Raw genomic sequence first — 21,905 nt, 5'->3', positions numbered from 1 at the left:
GTGGTTGCTCCTCCCCGGCGGCCGCGCGGGCGGGCGCAATGCGCTGGCTCGGCCCTTGCCTCAAGATGGCGGCGGTGGCGGATAAACAGAAGCACGAGCACGGCCGGGTGAAGATCGGGCACTACATCCTGGGGGACACGCTGGGCGTCGGCACCTTCGGCAAAGTGAAGGGTGAGCGGCGGCAGCAGGGCCGAGGGGCGTCTGGCCGCCCTTCAGCGCTGCCGCGGCCCCGCGAGCGCCGCTCGGAGCACGGAGCGGCGCGGGCTGAGGCGCCGGGGTGGGACGGACTGTGGGTCCCGCGGCGGGAGGCGCGGGCTGGGCAGGACCAGCTTCCTCGTCCCCATGTGCGGAAATGCCCGCTCGGAGCTAAAGTGCTGCTCTGCGTGTGGCGAAAAGTAGGGAGTCTTAATTTCCGAGCAGTCTTGCACTGCGTTTTGTGCTTAAGTGCGAACTCTCGATGTCCTTGTAAGGAGGGCAGGATTTCTCTCTCTAGAAACAGAGAAATAAGCGTAAAAAGTGGGTCTGGGGTTGTTGGATTAACTGTTAACGCAGCTGGCGCACAGATATGGAAAGAGTTTATGCTTAGTGTACTTGAGCAGTGGTTATCAAAGTTTTTTTTCATCTCAGACTTAAAAAACTTTACATCGTAGGGGTGCAGATGCTGAGCTGTGTTGGAAGGCTAGGCACAGGTCGAACTGTACATTAGCTTATACTCACTGTTCTAGCAGTGTTGCTTGTGAGAGTTTCAAATATTGGGGCAAACAAGTTGAAAACATCCTCAAATGAATTGAGCAAGGCTCAGGCAATATTCTTCAGCGGGTTTTCTACTTTTTGGCTTGTTTTTCTGGGGGGAAAGGGGGATTTGTTTGTTTAGGTTTTTTTTGTTTTCAACTTTATGGGTGCTTGTGATTATAACCAGTAAAAAACCCCACAGCTTTTTTTTCAGTATCAATGTTCCATTTTACGTGTTCTGCACAAGCTCTTTCAACTATTGGTGTGTTCTGAAGAAATTACTAATGTGTCGGAAATAATGAGGATATTTTTTCTCTAGGAAAGCAGTGAAAAACACTGAGAGCAGAGACCTTCGAGTCTCCTCTGTAAGGCACTTGGGAGCAGTGACCTTGCAGCTAGCAGCTGGGAGACCATTCTTTAACTTGGGGACTTTCTGTCTTTAAATAGAGAGAAAATAAGATAGCCCAGAAAACAGGCATCGAGTTCTCCTTCCCCCTGAACTGATGACATGGTTGAGGGGAGGAGTCAAAAGATGTCTTTGTTTTGGATTTTTTACCCAGCCCGCTTCAAAAACTAAGATTGTCATACCATCAGTGTTCTAATATGCTCTTAAATTTAAGAGAGCACTGTTGCACCACTGCTTTTCTTGTCACTATATGATGTATTATTTCGTCCTGCTTTAGCTGTGTGTAATAAAGGACATATTTTATCTGTTATGCACTGGTTTTCCTCCTGAGCATGTATTTTCTTCATTTTAGTACCAGATCTGTGATGGTTTTCCTCTATTCCCAGTAATTTTCCTTCTCTGGTTATAGAGTTTCATCAATTGACATGAAGTGGAAAACTGTAATAAATGTTTTCACTTCTGAAAATTCATTTGCGGTTTTTGTTGAGCTCACATGATAAAATGGGTCAGGCATATGGCTCCTTGAAAGTGGATATTTAACAGTGGTGGCAGCCTGAAAAGATTGAAGTGGAAAACCGGTGCTTTACTTGGTAATTGTTGAAGGTGTCCTGTTGTCAGGGTAGCTGTCAGAAGAATTCAGCCTGCTGCTTACCCTACCTGCTAAAATGCTGCAGAAGTGAAAAGCTGTGAGGTGGAAGAACACTGAACTTAAATCAACTCTGTAAGACGTTCTCATTGAAACTTTACCATGATTCAGTGTAAAACATCTATCCAGTTTTTGTCATTCTCTTTTTAACACTGCTGATGTTTTCTGCTGCAACCAAATGCAAACTTACATTTTCAAATATTTTTTGAATTAAAAATAGCTTTCATAAAAGGAAGAGTACTTAGGCTTGCGGTGTTCCGTACTGAGAAAATGAGGGATACTACTTCAGACTGTTAATACACAGTAATTGTTTCATATCTCTTGATCTAAGTTACCAGTGTTGGTCTGTATAGACTGCAGATGTGATGTAAAAATAGGTGGCCTTTATCAAGGCAACAATAGGGAACCTGGAAGTGGACAGTGAAGATCAGTATGATATCTGATCTGTGGCCATATGGTTTTGCATGAACTGTTGTTTGCTTTTTTCTTTTCATGTTAGTGAAAACATTTGAATATCTCATATTTTCCAAGACTGCTTTCCTCTGAGTTTTTGGCTGACATTTTGGCCTATTCCATTCACTGAATACAACATAAGCTTGTTCAGCTTTTTTTTTTCCTATACACTTAGTGACTGATAGCTGTATTTCGTGAGAATGTGTTTACTCAGAATGGCCTCATAATCAGTTTTTTTCCTACTGAACTAGGTTAGAGACTTGCTCATGTGCTTCCTCAGTTAAATGAAGTAACTGCTGCTTTGAGACTGTCCCTGCCTTAGAAATCTTGCTGCTATGCAAAGTCACAGTGAAGCTCGAAGGCAGTTGGGATTGCAGAGAATAAAGAAATACAGGGAAGTAATAGGTCTGTTAAATCACTGAAAGGTTTTTTTCAGTGATTATTTTGAAGGACTGATAGCTAGTTGAGGATTAGGGTGATAAACACACATTTTGGTTACTTGAAATTTTGCAAGCATTTGCTTTTATAGGTAAACTTCTGTTGAAGAGGTAATGCAAAGTAGCTTTCAGAAAGTTAACACTGTCTACTTACATTTCTACTTGGTGTTACCATCTGAGATGATGCTTTCAGTTCTGTCCTAATGCCAAAATTGAATGTGTCAGCAGACTGTCACCAGTCAGTGTCTGATGTTTTACGGGTAATGGATACCTTGAACCATATCCAAGGAAACTTGTATCTTAAGAAGTTAGATTTGTTATAATTTTAAATTGAATTAAAGGGAGGCAAAAATTTCTGAAGAAAACAGAGATTGAATTTGAAATTTCTTAAGCAAGAGAACAGACTTTTTGGGGTCTACCTGTACCAAACCACAGTGTGCTTTCATTGCGGTAATTTATTCAAAGTTGGGAGAGTTGAAGAAGCAGAAAATCTTGTTTTCTCCCAGTCAGTGAATAAGATTAAGGCTCGAGGCACACAGCCTTGAATGCTGTGACAGCTGGAATTGGTTTCAGTCAACTGCAAATGTTACTGTTTAATTACTTTGAATGAAAAATTTGTTTTGAAAAACTCTCGTGAGATGTGCCTTGCATATTGAACATAGCTTGTAGCTAATAAATTACTTTCTAATGTTTTTCTCTGTGCCACTGAAATTTCAGTCTAAGGTAGACTGACAAATCAGGAATTAAATTGGCTCAAAAATGAGGCTTTATAACATGTATACAGAATACTTTTAATGCACATAACACAGAACTGCGTATGTATCTGCTAAGCCATGAAATTGGTCAGCCACATATGCTACTTACTATATTGCAACATCTTCTTAAATGTACTTTGTAAAGGAAAGGAAGATGCAGATTCGTGTGTCTATCTGATTTTTGAGAAGCTGTTTCTGACTAAAAAAACTAATGTTAAATTTAAACTTACTGTTTAAAGATTTTTTTGAAGCACTTCTGGCTTACTTCAGTTCCCATTATGAATAGGCAAAGACTTTGTAATTCAAAGGGAGTAGTGGCTTTTCTTATTTTTTGTGATGATGATTCTTTACCCCTTAGGGTTTGAAGATGGGCGGTATCATTTGCTGGGTTCCTTTAAAACTTGAATCACAGCTGAGTTGAAGAAAAGGAAGGGCATGTGAGTGCTTTAATTGCAGATCGGATTCAAAGCAAAGAATTCTCACACAGTTCCAGGCACTCACCTGTCACTGCTTTGTGGTCACTGACTTGTGGTGGATGTGGACTTTGCCCTGCATTCCTCAGCAGTGCGAAGTGTCTGCCGAGTACTTTGGTTATTGTGGCCATTTTTAGGTGCTGCCTTCTGAATGAGGGGACGTGTCTTTTTACCTTGCAGGTAGAGCCCGTCTGTACTCAGTACCAGAGGGGTTTCACTGCAGCATTGTGATGGTTCACTGTCTTGGGTAATCCACTACTTGGCTCCTTGCAGGAATTCAAAATGCTTTACTTTGCACTGTGGCTCTGTTCTTGTAAGAATAAGCACTCAGATGCTTATCGTTACCTTTGTTTCTCTGCTGCTAGGAATTTCTTGTCACGTGCATTGTTTTTTAGCTCAATAGAGAGGGAAAAGTCAGCAGGAAGGTGGTGTTGTGAATGAGGTTTGCAGATTGAGAGGTGGCTGCTGAGAGGTTTCTTTCAGAAAGTGAATTTTCCAAACTGCTTCAGCTCCGTGAGAATCGTGCAGATATTTCAGCTAAGCAAGGACACACACCTGCTGTTTGTCCATTAGGCGACGGTCACTCCCTGGAAGTGTTTTCATGAGAACACAACTGTGTTCAGGACGTGGACCTGAAAACATCAGGATGAGATAATATAAACATTGGACTTGTGAGATACAGGCTTTTAACCAATTTGAGATTCTAGCGTGTGGGGGTGAGACCTTTTTAGTCAGTAAGATGCACCTTTAACCCTGTATAAACCGTGTGTTCTGTGGAATAAAATGTCTTCACTTTGAATCTCACAGATCTGTACTGTGAAGTCCTTTCTCTCCGCGAAAAGTTTGTTTACTTTAGATGGCATTCTATCCAAGTAATCTGTTGAATGCAGGAAGATTTTTGTGGATGACTGCTGTTTAATCACAGCTTCCCATGGAAGCTTAAGCAAAGTTTAAGCAAAACTTGAAGCCTGGGGCTTATTTAAATTCTCAAGTGAGGGGAGGCACCCAGGCAATGTATTGAGCACAGGTCTGTTAGGACTACCTGTTCATGTGGGAAAGGGATGAAACATGTAAGTGTCCCTAGAATCTGGATTATCTTCACACGGTAGAAATCAAGGTGGCAAATGAATATGGTCGACTTATAAGAACTGTATGAAGAAATCAGGCAGATAGTGAAGTGTTCTAGTGGAAGAGATACTTTACTTTTCATTGTTTTGTCTGTGATTCAGTGGGTTTAAGAAGAATATTCTTAGCGACTTCATTGTGACTGCTTCCAATAGCACCTGCAAAGTTAAGGACTTAAACAGGAGTAACTGACTGGGAAATATTTTACAGTTTAAACAAAAATTAAACTCTCCTCAGTTCCTTTTCCATTTCTAGGACTGTATGACGTTGATGGTTTGTGCTGGTTTTAGTTGTTACTGTTGTATTTTATTTTGTGCATTTCTGGTAGCTTTTGCCACTTACATAATAAAGCTCTGATGTCAACTGCACAGACTGTGGCACTTAAGTAGGGTCAGACTGAGCCAAGGACAGATACACTTGTATAAGTAAACTGATCAGATATTTACAGTGGTAGTTCAGAGTAATTGCTGAACAGGCTTCTTGAGGGAGGGATAATAAGGATTTCTTTAGTAAGGGTGATCCTTGCAGATGAAATAGAAGAGATACAGGTAAATATGTTTGAGTAGGTTACCAAGTAAAAACAAAAGCTGGGAGTGACTCATACAGTTAAAAAAATGGTCTCTAATTAGCAAGAGTGGCAGGGTTTTGGGATATGTACAGCTTCTAATGATAGAATTGTGAAAGAAGCTGGAGTAGGGCAGAAGAAATTACACACTATCTGATTTTCAACCTCCCTAAAGATACTGCGGTTATGTGGAATGCTAGTCTTAACTCATATTTCTTGGCTATAGCCAAAATGGGCAAATAATGTGTTTACTGAGCAACTGAAAACCCTGACTAAATATTTCCTTGTTTTTGCAGTTGGAAAACATGAGTTAACTGGACATAAAGTTGCAGTGAAGATTCTGAATCGGCAGAAGATTCGCAGCCTTGATGTTGTAGGAAAAATTCGCAGGGAGATTCAGAACCTTAAACTCTTCAGACATCCTCACATAATTAAGCTGTAAGTTTTATTTGCTGTAATCAAACATTTAAGCAGTAATCTCATTGATCTGAAATACGTTTAAAGGGCAATACTACAAACAATAGCTTGTCAGACTGCACCTTTGTAACATGTTTTCACAAAATGGGTATTTTTTCCAGGCTGGAAAGCTTCCATTAGATCTTTGCTTAGAAATTCTTTGGACAGGTGTATAAAAAGTAATGTCATGATAGATACTTCTAGTAGCATCCATCTCTGATTTTAGAGGCTACTTCATTTTTCTTTTCCAGTTTATGTTTGATTTGGTTTTTCTGCTTAGAAAAATGAGTTATTAAGAACTATACTGTAAAGGTAATTTCTGTAGTAAGAAATCCTTATGTCTGGTCTGTGGAAACAAATTATAAAAATGTTGATTTTCTTTTGACTGCAATTTCCTGGAAAGTTAACCTGCATCTCTAAAGTGTGGGTGACTTTCACTGTCTTGGTCATGGTGTTGCTGGGTTTTTTTATTGGTGGAGTCTCATAAGACCCTGCTGCCAGTGGCAGATGCCATGTTTATTCACTGCCTTTAATTTGGCAACAGCTGTTACACTGAACCTAAATTGTATTGTCTAAGATCTCAGTTAATTCTTAAGTGGGTTAGTTTTCAGAAGACTGTTGAGCTGATTTGTCATTGAAATTGCTACTGCTGCTAGTTAAAGTCCATGAATGAGTCCAAAGGACATAACTGTAGCCAAAACAGAGTAGCAAGTGTCAGTGCACCAGCTGAAATATCATCATGGAAAACAAATGAGGCAACAGTGAAAGGAGAGGAAATAGGTTCTGAAAGATACTGTCATTCCAGTAGCCATTGATTGGCTGATAAATATTTTTAAGTATATTTTTATCTGACTCTGCACAATTTTTGTTTTAAATGTAACTATTCTTTTACTGAGTGAATAGACTAACAGATACCTTCTCTTACCAGGTACCAGGTCATCAGTACACCCACTGACATTTTCATGGTGATGGAATATGTTTCAGGAGGAGAACTGTTTGATTATATCTGTAAAAATGGAAGGGTAAGAAGTAGTCCAGCTCTGCAGATCAACGACTTGCATTGTGTTACTGCTTTTGCAACATTCTGTGTCACCTCACAGTGAGGGGACAAACATTCTTTTTGGGTATCCTTGGCAGAATGGTACAATTAAAGGTGTATTTTCTCAACAGGATATTATGGTTAGTGTAGCACAGGATTTATTATTAGTGGCATGGGCTTTCAGTGAGCAGAATTGATGTAGTACAGTTTATAAGTAGTGTAGCGCAGAATTTCTAACACAGATTAATTTAGAATATCAGATCACCTAGACCCTCTGCAGATCTGGTTAAATTTTAATACATTTTTGCTGTATCATTATGACAATTATAGACTAGACTTGAAAATCATATGAAAGAATACAAGTCACTCAATTCTCAGACGAAGAAGAGTGTCGTGGAGGTGTCTGTGGCCACTGGGAAGTCACAGGTCTCATTCCCACTTAGGGCTTGTAACTGATGATAAAGACACTGCTCTGGCTCCTCTTGCACTTCCTTATTCTGTGACAGAGTCATTGCCACCATCAGGCTGAGTGCCTGGGAACTAAATGCTGGTAAGGAAGTGGGTAATCAGCCCTGCACCCAGGAATCTTGAGGCTGGTGGGGAGGGAAAGAGGAAACCTGGTTTATTTGATTGATTCACAGGATCTTCAGGGCCTGATAATGAGGGAAGGGACATGAACACATGACTCACTTGGTCACGGATGGCTGCTTGCCTCATAAAATGGTGTTATTAAGCTATCTACGTTATCGGAGGCTGGAAGCAGGGGGACTGGTCACACCTTGTTAAAAGAAAGGGTGTTTTCATGTATTTGGCTTTAATTTTGCTGTTAACAATTAAACTGTACTTTGACTGCCTTTTGTTCTGAAACTACAAGTGGTTGTGTGTTAACATATTTCACATCTTTATGTGTGACTTTGTCATAGCATTCTTCCTCTCTGCTAATATGTTAATTTTCAGTGACTGGATACGGATTGATTCATATCTAGCTGGAGTAGCTGAAACTGTTTCTTCAGTAAAACCCAGTATTGGAAAGCTACCAGTAGTAATAATTGTGCACTTGTTATGGTGTTTAACTCTTAAAAGACCTTCTGTGAAAGCTCTGAAGTCACTTTTGACAGACCATTTGTAGAATACTTAAATTAGTTGTTAGGAGAAACTTTGATGTGGATTAGGGCATTTTCTTTGGAAATACCCAGGTAAGGCTGTTGTTTGGGAGTAGCTGCTAACAACATGAATAGCATCTGAAATTTGTCATCTCTGTGGTGCATTTCAGCAGCTTTTGCCAACGTAAATCTTATGCTGTGCTTAAATGTCCAAGCTCATTGATACTACAATTAAGATGAAGTTAATGTTTGCATTTCTGGTTAATGAGTGTGTAACATCTGCCTAACTGATTTAAAAAATGTGATTGAGAAATTTTAGTGACTTTCTGAGTCAGTGTCTGTTTTATTTAGTCCTTTTACTGCTGTGGTAAAAACAAAATGATAAAAGATACCAAGTTTTGATAATCTGCTGTATAAAGGATCAGAATGATAAATGATAACTTCAGACCATGCAAAAAATTTCCTCCAGCTCATATAAATGAGAAATAAGTTAACTTCCACTGTCTTATAAAAGCTTTGTCTGTTTTAGCTTGACGAGAAGGAAAGTAGACGTCTGTTCCAGCAAATCCTTTCTGGTGTGGATTACTGTCACAGACATATGGTGGTACACAGAGATCTGAAGCCTGAAAATGTGCTGCTTGATGCACACATGAATGCCAAGATAGCTGACTTTGGTAAGCATTGTTTTTTTATAGCTGATTGCATCTCTAGTGTTAGATCCAGTTAATTACTATGAGAAATATTAAATAATAAGGTGTACATTTGAATATCCTGGTGGTGGGACACAATACAAGATCATGAAGAGTATAAATGTAAAGGAAAATAATGTTCTTGCACATGTACTGAACTTGTTTTCCTCTCAAGCTTTCTTTTCAAGTGTTTTCTGTGACTGGGTGAAATTGTGAACTTATTTGTTTGGTTTTACTTAACAGTACTGTGAGGGTTGAGGGGATCCTGCGCAGGTCATAAATTTACTTGAAAACTTCTGGTTGCTCAAGAAACCTTTTGTGGCTAAAAGAAACAAAAATAATTTGAAAGAGAGAATGTGTGAGAACAACCCCTCTTTGTCTTTCCCTCAGAGCTGTTTTCGGCTAAGCTAGATGAGACAAATGCTTATCTGAAAAGAAGTGTTCCTTCTCTCTCAAGAGGGGGAAGGGAAGGAGGGAAAGGGAAGGACTCAGAGGGCAACACAGCGCATGTCTATGTGTAGCCAAGAAGACTGCGACCTGAGTGTGTGTTTTTTGCCACCTAGCTTTAAGTTCTGGCAGCTGTGTAAGTGTTGCCGAAATAAACTTCCTTTCTTGCTTGAAAGTCCACGGCTTTCTTTGCCTTCTAATTACCTACATGGACACTGGAGCTTGGGAATCTTTTCTCTGAAATGCTGATGAACTTAGTTCCTGATCTTGCCACTTCAAAACTTACTGCTACTGCCTTTTTCATGATCTGTAAAATGCAGATGCTTAGCTCTCCTGAAAGGACAGTACAGGGGCACTTCATCTTTAAGAACCACAGTGCTATAGTAAAATACACTAGTCCTCCTATTAAATTACTGAAAAAAAAAGAAAGTGTAAAAGTTAAAATAAGAACAGTTTGTCTTGCAGCCTCTTATGCTTTTATTTTTTTGCTATATACCTGCCTAACTAGACAAAAAGTTGACTTGTTTGTACTAGCTGTCTGTGACATAGCTGCTCCTTATAGCTACTTCTTGCAATTATCTGAATCAGGAAACCCCACCATATAAGCATAGTAAGGTACCTGTAGTGCTGTATCAGGATGATATATCTCATGTAGACATAGTGGATAATACCTGCCCTTGTAAAGCATTTTGAGACTCAGGTGAAAGGTGGTAGGTAATACTGAGTACTTTAAGTATGTTTTATAAGTATGGTGTTCAACTGTGCGGGCCCTGGGAATCATTGATTTCTCGTGTGTAGAAAATGCTTTGGGTGAAATGGCTTATGTGGTGAAGAAACAAAGTACAGTAACTTAGTGTCAGTAAAACTAGCACTGAGTTATTCATGACTAGTGTATTAAACAAGAGCTTAATAAAAACTTTTGTCTCTTAGAATATGAAAGCTAGTCAAGCTGTACTCTTTCATCTCCACACACCACCACTACTCCACCCCACACTCCCTGCTTCCCATAAAAGGGCATGATTCCTTCTTGGAGACCGAGTTCTTTGGCTTGTGGTTGTCTTGGTCATACAGCTTCTGAAGAAACTAGAACATATTTTCCACAGGTCTTAGTCTGTACTGAGGTCTGGGGAGTAAAGACGGCCTAGTTCTAAAGCACACTTCAGTTGCTAACAGAGTATCTAAAAACGAAACCACTGAACTGCAGTCATTCTGGAACCAGCTGAACAGTGTAGGTGTTTCAATGGTCATGAAGTCATGTTTAGTTCTCAGTTGCCTTACTCCATGTAACTTCTTACAGAATTATAGGAAATTCTATGGTAGCATCTTCCACTTTGGCATTTTAGAAGCAAATGTGGTTTTTAGTACTTTCTTGGAAATTACCAAAGTCCTCTATCTTGCTATACTGCTTCATCTTCCCTAGACCAACTTTGTTCTCTATCATCCAAATTGAACCAGCTTTTGTCTTGGAATGCATATGTTCTCAGACATTTCTAGGTTGGGGACAATAATAGATTGATGTTACTCAGATTTCTGGTAAATGAAATGGAGGGTTTTGTGGCATGCTTATATGAAAATTTCAATAATTCCAAGCAATGTTATTTCTTAACTGGTATAAATTTGTTAATTTTTTTAATTTGAATTACTAGTGGTTTGTTCTATGTGGTATATGCAGTTCTAGGTAGTATATGCAGTGTGAAATAATTTTACTCCCTGAATTTTTAGTAGTTACTCTTATACACTTTCAGGTCTATCAAATATGATGTCAGATGGAGAATTTTTAAGAACAAGCTGTGGTTCCCCTAACTATGCTGCACCAGAAGTAATTTCAGGAAGGTAGTTTCTTTTATATTGGATACATGTGTGCATGTACTTTGGTCATTTTGCTGCTTGATTCTAAAGGCTATAAAACTAGTTTAGTTAACAAACTTGATGCTGAGAAACTGAGCTGTTAGTGGTATGGATAATTTCTCATGAATATTTAAAGTTCTGTGAACTAGGTTTGATTAATTCCTGTCTGGTAGAGGTAATGTCTAATGGCCCAAATCCAGTGTGTACAGTATGCCTGAATTGGTTTAAAAATCTTGTGTACAGCTCAGATCATGAAGCAGAGGTGTAGATAGTTACAGGCAAAGCCTGCTGTGAAGTTGAGTAGCAGTGAAGGACCTTCTGCTGAGCAGATACTCAGTCTGAAGGTAACTTGCCTTTTTTTGAACTGTGGTTGTTCAATCTGCATTCAGCCAATATCCTAATATTGTGCAGTTGTTAGTTGGAGGCCAGATGTTACTCTGGCAGTAGCACACAATATGTGACAGGTTCTGCTATATGAACTTGTCTTAAACTTTTCAACCTTCGTTTTGGGGAATAGGAGACTTTGCACAGATTCCTCTAAAACATTGGTAACAATGTATAACATGGGCTTTCTTAGTAGAAGGTGCACGTTCCTGTGCTTTTGAGTACGGTGATACAGTGTAAGAAAGTAGAGGAAAAAAATATTTAAATGTATTGCATACGAATCACTAATGGTTAATCTTTTCACAGGTTATATGCGGGCCCAGAAGTAGATATTTGGAGCAGTGGGGTTATTCTTTATGCTTTGTTATGTGGAACACTTCCATTTGATGATGATCATGTGCCAACCCTTTTTAAGAAGATATGTGATGGTATCTTTTATACCCCTCAGTACCTGAATCCCTCTGTAATTAGTCTATTGAAGCACATGCTGCAAGTGGATCCAATGAAGAGAGCAACAATCAGAGACATTAGGTAAAACACTAAGTGATGTTTGGGTACAAGATGCTGGAATTACGATAGTGCAAATACACAGAACAAAGAAATCACTTGTACAGATTATCCACATTTTTTAGACTGAGATGAAGAATTCAGCTTCTGGTGGCTTGGTTTGAGCTCTGATAGTGCTGGTTTCCAGTGGACAATGAATTAGCTATTGGAGGTCACAGTAAAACAAATTATTTAAGTTACATATGGAAATTTTGAGACACTTTAGGTTTGACTGCCACATCAAAGCTGTTTATGTGCAGAATGGTTTGCAAAAAATGCACTGTATGGAATTCTCTGGGTAAAAAAAAATTGCTGTTTAGAACCACTGGTCTGTACTGTAAATGTCTGAGGAAGCTTTTTAATCTAATAGCTACTGCTTTTATTTGTATTTCTTCAGGTTCTGGAAAGCCATTTTTAAGCCTGTGAATATTCCATATGCAAGATAACACTTTCTATCTTCAAAACACTGGCATGACTCTGTGTATAAGTGATAATTCCTGCACCTAGTACTGATAAGTTAAAGCTTGTAGGTAGAGATAGCCATCATGGGCTCCAAATTTCAAAAGAAGATACTGGAGAAGTTGACTGTGTTGACAAATGTACAGTAGGTCAGGTGAAAAAAACCTGATATTTAATAGAACTGTCCTTCATGCAGGAGCTTAATTTTCGTTGCAAGAACTTCTAAGGAAAGACTGATGATATACAAACAATGAAAATGCTACTTCTTTTCAGGTTAGAAGTTAGGAATTCAGCAGTACTCATGTTTTGTCAGTAGAACAAAAAATGTGGCACTTACCCCTTACTACCTTATTACAATGGAAAGTACTTTCTTGAAGAGATCAAAGCCCTCTGAGAACTAAGTGTTGTGAAACTTGAGTGGGTGGGAACATAATTTATCTCTGTCATGTTAAGTAAGTCCAGAAGAGAAATGGTGTGAAAAAGCTGTTGAGGAATGTTGGTTACAGAGCAAGGATGGATTATAAATCCTAAACACTTCTGTCTTATTAGCCATACAACATATCATCCTACAGTTTAAAGGGCAAACTGAGTTAAATTGAATACTTTAATTCTTCTAGTCCATGCATGAAGGGAGAGAGGCACAAGGTTGTCAGGATCGCATTGACTAGAGCTTGGTCCGTTGTTCTAGTTTGGGCTGGAATAGAGTTAAATTTTTTCATAGTAGATTGTATAGGGCTGTATTTGTACTGATAATATGTGGATATCATACTTACTACTAAGCAAGGCGTACACAGAGCCAAGGCCTGTACTGGTCCTGACACTGTCCCAACAGTGAGCAGGCTGAGTGGGTACAAGAAGTTGGGAGGGGACATAGCCAGGACATCTGACCCCAGCAGACCACAGGAACAGCCCATCCCATATCAGTCCTGCTCAGCAGTAAAAATCGGAGGAATGTTGACAGGGATGGACTGCTGCTCAAGGTCTGGCTGTGCATTGGTCAGTTGGTAGTGTGCAATTGTTTTTGTTTGCATCACTTGTCTTTCATGGGTTTTGTTGTCTCATCTCCTTGTGTTTTTGATCTTTTTTTTTAGTTTAGAATTTTTAAAAATAAATTTGTAGTTATTAATATGCTTTTATCTCAACCCACAAGATTTTTTTCACTTTTACTCTTCTGATTCTGCCCCTCATTCCACTGGAGAGGAATGAGCAAGTGGCTGTGTGGTGCTTAGTTGCTGGCTGGGGTGAAACTAGAGCAGTCCTGTTTGGCACTCAGCGTGGGGCTTGAAGGTTTTGAGACAGTTTGGACAAAAGCATATTAGACGGAATTTATAGTTATTTTTTCTGTTAACAGTTGCTGCTCAGAATTTTAACTCGTCTGTTCTCAGTATTAGTTTATCTAATCTTTGCCATTTACCATTTTTTGCTCTACATGTTGAAGATTTGTTTTATTTTTTTGCAATTCACTATGCCCTGTAATGCTTAATGAGCTTTTTTTTTTTTTGTATTAAAACAATGGCTTTGAGATTAATCTGGTATTTGGGCTCTGTACTTTATCATCTGATGGAGAAAATTATCAATTATACTTCTTTTTCTGAGATTTTTTTTTCCTGTGGAGGAAATATAAAATGACACCTTCACTGCATTCTTCTGTGATGTTTTCTCCCTTGTTTCAATGACTTCAGTATCTTGAGCATCCATGAGTAGTCAATACTTCTACTGGTATTTCTTAGTTTAATCTTTTTCTGAAGTTTCCAAGCTATTTTGGAATATCTCCCAGGCCTCTGAGCAGTGTTGTTATAGGTGACAAGGAATGTGGGAGAATATGGCCATGTCTCTAAAAAGCTTATCACCTCTGATGGTCCAGGACTTCACTGCAAAATGAGTACAAGATTCTCATGAAGAGATAGAATGTTTGAAAAAAGAATGCCCTTGCTGTTCCAAAGAGGCATAGCTTATTGCATTGTTCTGGGGCCTGACTTGGACCTATTGAGCACTGCTAAATACTACTCACTCAGCACCCTCAAGTTGAAAAGGGGCTTCCTGGGTTGGAAAATGTAGCAGAGCAGACACTGTGGCTATACCAGAAATCCTTCTTTCAACTGTATCATTTGCTCCTGTAACTAAAAAGAAACAACTGAAGAGAAAGGCATCTTGTTTAGTAAGGAACAAAGAAGCTTCTCCTAAGAGAAGAGGAGAGAATCAGGACAGGCAGCCCTTGCTGTAGCGGAGGAGCCACAAGAACAGGGGAGGAAGGGATTGAAAGTATAAATGAGAAAGGAACCAGCTGATCTTCATCCCTAAGTGATTTGGAAGATGGCAAAAACATTCGAACAATCAAACAGATGAGCAAATTTTCAGCTGGTTATTCCAATGCTGGGATATTGGGTTTGAAAAGTCAAATTGGAGGGTGAGGAATCCTGGCAGTTGGAATCCCTTGCTTGTGATAAGGCCATTGACAAGAAGGTTGTAAAAGGATCAGGCGTCCTCGGTCTTTGGAGGTGAAGACAGTTTTCAGGGAAGATCTTGCAAGTTAACCATCGTTGAGGGAGTTACATCCTGTATGGTTATCTGTAGCAATCTGGATGACAACCATGTATCCAAAGACTGGTAAAAATACATCATTTTATATAAAAAGCTGGGTGATGAGTTATACAAAGATATTTTTGGAGCTCAGATAGTTGAAACATCTTACAGTGAAGAGGATTGGGGGTTTTTTGATCTCGTGCAAAATGTCTAAAAAAAATCTTGTGCAAGTGGTGGTTACTTTATGTGCTCTTGTATTTTCTGTGTGCACAGAAGGAGACTTGGACTGACAACTGTGATTGAGTCTTCTTATACAGACTAAAATTTCATTTTTTAAAAGAATTTCGCTTTAAAAATGTTTGGTTTACACACATACACTCATAATTTCTTACTTTTCAATCTAGGGAACATGAGTGGTTTAAACAGGATCTTCCAAAATATTTGTTTCCTGAAGACCCATCGTATAGCTCTACCATGATTGACGATGAAGCCTTAAAAGAAGTGTGTGAGAAGTTTGAATGCACTGAAGAGGAAGTGCTAAGTTGTCTATACAGCCGAAATCATCAGGACCCTTTAGCTGTTGCTTATCACCTCATTATAGATAACAGAAGAATAATGAACGAGGCCAAAGACTTCTACTTGGCTACAAGTCCACCGGATTCTTTTCTGGATGATCACCATCTTTCTCGCCCTCACCCTGAAAGAGTGCCATTTTTAGTAGCTGAAGCACCACGTCCTCGACATACTCTTGATGAGCTGAATCCGCAGAAGTCAAAACACCAAGGTGTGAGAAGAGCTAAGTGGCACTTGGGAATACGGAGTCAGAGTCGACCAAATGATATCATGGCTGAAGTTTGTCGAGCAATCAAACAACTGGATTATGAATGGAAGGTAACCCAACAGAGGATCTTCGCAGCAAACAGTGCAGTTTTGTTTGAGCTGTGTAGTTACATAGCCCAGAGGTCTGAAACTTTATTTTCCTGTGCTGGAATGTAATTTAATATAACTTTGCTGTGGAAGAAGGGTTTTGGGGGAGGCTATTCATGCTGACAGGAAAGTCTTCCTAACATGTCTTAAGTTTTCTGTTGGGGCTGTAGGAATATTTTTTTTGTTGCCTAAAAAAACTCAAACCACAGCCCACAAATCCAACAGGTAAGCCTGAAAATCATTGGATAAATACTAGTGAATTGAAATGAAGAGAACAATATGCAGTGATTTTCAAGCAGTTTTGGTTACTGACTCAAATGTCTTTTTTGCTAGGTGGTAAATCCATATTATCTGCGTGTTCGAAGGAAGAATCCAGTAACAAGTGCATATTCCAAAATGAGTCTACAGTTGTATCAGGTGGATAGCAGAACATACTTGCTGGACTTCCGTAGTATTGATGGTATGTGAAGAATTACTTAAGTTAATTGAGTTGTATGGGAAATGTAGGAATGTCTTCATTTATTTACTTGGAAGTGCTGCCTTTTATGACTTAAAACCAATCTAATCTGTATTAGTGTTTCCTTTATTCCTTCCTGATCTACTGTTCATATGATAAATGGTTAGCTGCTGCATCTCTTAAGTAGTACCTTAAATAATCTCTTAAATAATGTCAACTCCTTAAGTGTCCATTTTGTGTCTGTGCCATAACTAAAATCAGTAGTACACAAGGGGACAGAGCTGTTGGAAGTGAGATTTGGATAAACCTAAACTGCCTTTGGAGCCTCATCGCGAGTTTAGATACTTAGATCTCAAGTAAGCATGAGAGTAACATTTCCTAGTAATGCATTTCCTAGCTTGACATCTAAGCATTAAGTTTGACTTGGACCATACTCTGCTGTACTGCTTTTGACTGAGTTGGAGTTTTTCTTCACAGCAGCCTCTGTGGTGTTGTGTTTTGGATCTGTCACTAAAACAGTGTTGACAACCACACCAGTGTTGCCGAGCAGTACTGGCATAGTTTTGCCTACTCTGTCATGTTGGAAGGGGGGGGAGCAAGAGCTCTGCAGAGCTGATCTAGGTTGAACAAAGGGATATTCCATGCCATGTTATGTTGTGCTTAGCAAGGAAACTGAAGGGCTGGGGCTTTGGGGCTGGTTAGCTTGGGACTGTCTGGTTCAGTCTGCTTTGAAGAGATAAGGAATGGTTGCCTTTGCATCAACTTTTTGTTTTCTTCCTTACTAAATTATTTTTATTTCTACTCAGGAGTTTTCTCACTTTTGCCCTTTCAGTTTTCTTCCTCATTGTGCTGAGGTATCAGCTGCCAGGCAGTCAGTGCACCAGTGCTAAGGAGCTAAAATGTAAGACAGGAATTGTACACTTGCAGTAACTGAAGTATTGAAAGCATTTGGTCTGACCTGTAGAGAGATGTATTTTATAGAGTGACAGTAACAGAATCAAATCCTGGTTGGATAACGTGAATGGAGGAGTTAATAGACACTGACCACAATGCTTGTTTATGGGCATAGTACACTAAAGCAAAATTACCTACAGCCAGTGGTGTAGATGACATGCTTAGGGAAGCATTGCACAGAAAAAGGATTTATTGGAGTGTTGCTGGATTACAGCATAGGGTGGCTAAGACTGTGTCCCATGATAGTTTAATCTGGTATGATTTAGCCAAACAGTTCTTGCCTTCTTCCTTCTAACAGTACAAGTACTTGCTTAGATCCAGTGGGCTTGATCCAGGGGACCAGTAACTTTCTTATGGTAACCTACCACAGTATAGGACAAATGCCATCCCTATTGGAGAGGAGATGGCTGGTTAGAGCCACGCAGCTGGGGGAGAGCAGCCTGCTCAGTCCTGGTTTCAACTCTTGAGGAAATGCAACTCAAGGGCCTGGATTTGTAATACTTCTTCCAACAGGGAAGCTGATTTGATGTGCCTTTCTCTTCACTATGGTTAACTGTTCTCTGTTCCTCTTAACAGTTGGTACTTTAAAGTAGCATTGTGTAAACAGGAGAGATTGCCTTTTCACTAATTTCTGCTGAAATAACTTTGCAGGTGCCAGGTTAGAGTCAAATTAATGTTCAGTATTTAAAATAAGAATAGAGATGCTTCAGCATAACACTACTACTAAGATGAAACTATTTCCTCCTCATACTGAAAGTAAATGAAAGCTGCTGCAGTCCAAATGTACAACATTCTATGGTGAAAAACTTCCAAAACTGAAGAATAAATTATTGCAGATCCTAGCAATTACATTGTATTAATGAATTATATTAAAAATACAAATAATAACAATGCATAAATACCTAAATATAAAGAAAATAAAAATACAATAAAAATAAAGTAGATGATAGCAAAAAAAAAATCTACAAAGTGCTCGAACTATTATCAATCTTATGCTATCCTGGTTTTGTTTTAAGTAACCTAAATTGAACTACTAGCTGCTGAAATCAGTTAATGAAAAATATGGTCGATGCTGGTCTAAACAAATATGGTCGATGCTTGTCTAAACTAGATGCAAATAGTTCTGAAGCTCATTCAGAATACAGAAATAATTAGCATACGGACAGTTGCTTTTGTGTTACTATGTATTTAAGCTTTTATTTTGTATCAGAGATACAGTTTGCAAAAGCTGATCTTAATCATGATTTTAAAAGGTGGGATTTAAAAGTATGAGAAGGGCAATGTACTTGCTTTTCCTACAAGTGGTTTAATACTGATTCCTAATTTTCCTGCTCTCTTCTGCCCTCAGATGAAATTACTGAAGCGAAGTCTGGGACTGCAACTCCACAGAGGTCAGGTTCTGTGAGCAACTATAAATCTTGTCAAAAAGATTCAGATGGTGATGTGCAAGGAAAATCTGCGGATACATCCCTTACCTCATCAGTGAATTCTTCGCTTGAATCTTCCACAGCTGATGTAACTCCAAGACCAGGGAGTCATACAATAGAGTTTTTTGAGATGTGCGCAAATCTTATTAAAATCCTTGCACAATAATTTTGAAGATGGGCTTATTTCTTTTATAGCAATAAGCATGTCTAAATCATAGTCAGATGCTTCCAATTATAATCAAGTTAAATTAACTAATGCGCTGAAAAAGCTAGCCACAGAATGCAATTTGCATGGGGATTAAAATATGGGCAGTTAGCATATATTATTTTGAAGCTGGAGTGAATTCTGATTGCTTGCTGCCCATTAGCATAACACAGGTACAGGAAATAACATGCCCTTTGGGTGGTATTTATAACCTTGAGTGCACATTAGGCTGCATATAACATTTAAGTTAGATGGACCTCCTTGTTTTTTTCACTGGTAATACATGTATCTGATGCACTGTAGGTAGACATATACTTATTAGTTCAGTGACATAAGCGTGACTTGTTGGTCACCCTCTACAATTGTGACTCAGTTGGTCAGAACTATGAACATCTTCTAATAGTAATGTCTTAACACTGCTGTGTTTCTTCCCCCTTACGGGACAGTAACTGATAAAGAGTAGTTTGAAATAATATACTATGTCTAACAATAAATTTTATTAAATGCATGCAAATACAGCCAGTTGGAAATGTGTGTAGGTGCTCTGTAATGCACTGAGGGTGAAATTCTGTGGGCAGTGAGTGGAATGACTTGAGTCCACAACAGTGGTGAGAGACTTAATGCTGAGAAGATTTGGCAACCCATGGGCTAAACCAAAATGTTGCAGTATGAAGAACTGTGCATATACCTTAATGTGACAGCAGCACAGCAGCTCCCCACCGCTGCAGGCAGAAAAAGTAATTCTCCTTAGAAACATTTTAAAGCCTTGCCTAAGGGCTGTTTTATGCTATTCCAGAATCAGAAATTTGCAGTTTTTTAACACAAATGTTAATACTTTGATACAGCTGGTAATCACATGTTAAGTTAGGATATAGTATATAGTATTTGCTTTGCAGTTAAAACATATATCGTCCTGGGAAAAACTTATAAATAGCAAATTTTGATATTTTAATGTAATCAAATTAAACAGTCTAACTTTTCAATTGAACACTGAATACTGATCAGGACAATTTGAGTGCTAATATTGAAAAACTTTTCAATAGTAGATTGCAATTACTTGTAATGAAGTTTTTTCTGCATATATGGTTTTTGCAACATTTCAGGAAAAAAATTGAACCTTGTATGTTAAAATTGCAGCTAGTACTTGCACCTTTAGCGTCTTGTAAATTGCATATAATTAGCCACAGTTCCATTTTCATCTAGCACTTGTTAGACAGAAACAGTCATTAATATGCTGTATTCAAGGATTAACATTCCCTTCAAAATAATCATGACCTACTTAGTTTCCAGGGAGAGGCTGGAAATCCAGGCATTAGTAGGAACAGTGAAACCTGGACTCTTCAAATAGATGGAAATTCTTGCCCGTGACTGAGATTTTATTCATTGGAAACTGCTAGCTACAGATATAAGAACAGTTTAATCCTGGCCAGCTGGCTTTAGTCCAGAAATTAATGTTTTGAAGATGCACAGAATCTGAAGAAACAAAAAGCTGTTTTAAACCCCAGAACTGCTGTAACTTAACTGAGCAATTGTGAGGTCTGTCTAGTAGGTAGGTACAAGTTAGAACTTATTTCTTTGTCCTCAAGTGTCACATATGGTCTCTGTAGAGACATTTACTGTATCAGTGTACCTCAAAGGGGATGATAAAGTTTTGGGTTTAAACTCCCAAGACTCAGATGTCAACATGAGGGACCAGTTGCAAATCCTTCAATAAAGTCCTGGTTTTAGTCTTAAGAATTGGTTCTGGTGTACTGAATAAATCAATGTGTTCATCTTTGTAATCCTTTTATTTTGAAGTTATTGCACTTGTAAAAACACTACAAACGCACAGGTTTTTAAAAATTGTACTAATTCCTCATCTGGAATTGATTTGGGATCACTTACATATGTTGAACTGTTTATAAATGCTGTCTGCTCCTTGTCATGTTGCAATGTGTTGCAATGTGTCAAGTTGCAAATAGCTTTAGTTTTTATATACCTTTTTGGGCCCCTTGTGCATTAAGGCAACTATGTTTTTTTCTTAGTTTTGTTATCTGGAGGTTAAAGCAAGTTTCTGGCAGCAATGTACAATATGTGTGGTTTTAAATAAAGTAAATTTTTATTGGTATAGTAGATCAGTTTTGATGGCCAAAGGCTTTCTGATTGAACTGAGATTTTTTTTACGGAGTGGGTGGGGTGAAAAAGGGCACTAACAATCTAGTTGAACCCGGTTGCCTGTTGTGTGACTTTTCTATGCTTTGTAGATCTCGCTGTTGAAACTGCTTTGTTCACATGTTTGTACTGATCTTGCAGCCCTGTTCTTAGCATTGCACTAGAAGCTGCCAATAGGCTGGGAAATGAAACTCAGTAAGAGAGGTGGCACAGTCGTAAGGAGGCAGTTTATGCAAATACACAAATTGGTCAAGTGTGTTACTCTGTATTCCCAGGCTTACTGCTGTTGGAGTACAATGAATTATCTTGCCTTTGTATTGTAACTTTTTCAATAACATGGATGAACCTGACCGTCCATGTGCAATATAAGTCACTAGGTAATGCATAAAATTTCATCTTGGCTGTGCAATATTAAAACAAAAAACTTTCATGTTTGTCTTGATATGAGTGTTTAATACAAACTTTGAACTACATTTTATTTTACCAGTTGATTACTATTGTAAGATATGAAGTCCTGTTCTTTAACAAAGATGTGCCTACTTCCTCTGTTGATTTCTTTTGACAAAGCTGAATGGCAAAAATGCTTGTTTATAACTGTGTAACTTTTTAAACGTTTAAAACTAAGTAAACATAAAATACTGAACCACCTTGTTTGAGACTGTGTGCATGCCGTCTTCTAGTGTTGTATAAGTGGACAA

The 21,905-nt window shown here is 38.7% G+C and overlaps 1 protein-coding gene across 1 annotated transcript; it reads left to right on the top strand.

The window, feature by feature from the left end:
• The first annotated feature begins 9 nt into the window (after positions 1-9).
• On the top strand, positions 10-21,850 carry PRKAA1 (protein kinase AMP-activated catalytic subunit alpha 1). The gene is made up of 9 exons (XM_071580344.1): positions 10-171; positions 5,889-6,030; positions 6,977-7,070; positions 8,720-8,864; positions 11,072-11,159; positions 11,865-12,089; positions 15,491-15,977; positions 16,347-16,473; positions 18,773-21,850. Exons 1-9 carry the CDS (start codon positions 39-41, stop codon positions 19,015-19,017), a joined length of 1,686 nt encoding a protein of 561 aa, XP_071436445.1. The 5' UTR covers positions 10-38; the 3' UTR covers positions 19,018-21,850.
• Positions 21,851-21,905: the final 55 nt, after the last annotated feature.

The sequence above is a fragment of the Pithys albifrons genome, chromosome Z (genome assembly GCF_047495875.1).
Source record: "Pithys albifrons albifrons isolate INPA30051 chromosome Z, PitAlb_v1, whole genome shotgun sequence".
Classification (NCBI taxonomy): Eukaryota; Metazoa; Chordata; class Aves; order Passeriformes; family Thamnophilidae; genus Pithys; species Pithys albifrons.
The sequence above is the reverse complement of the archived record's forward strand: the minus strand, read 5'-3'. Positions and strand labels throughout refer to the sequence as shown.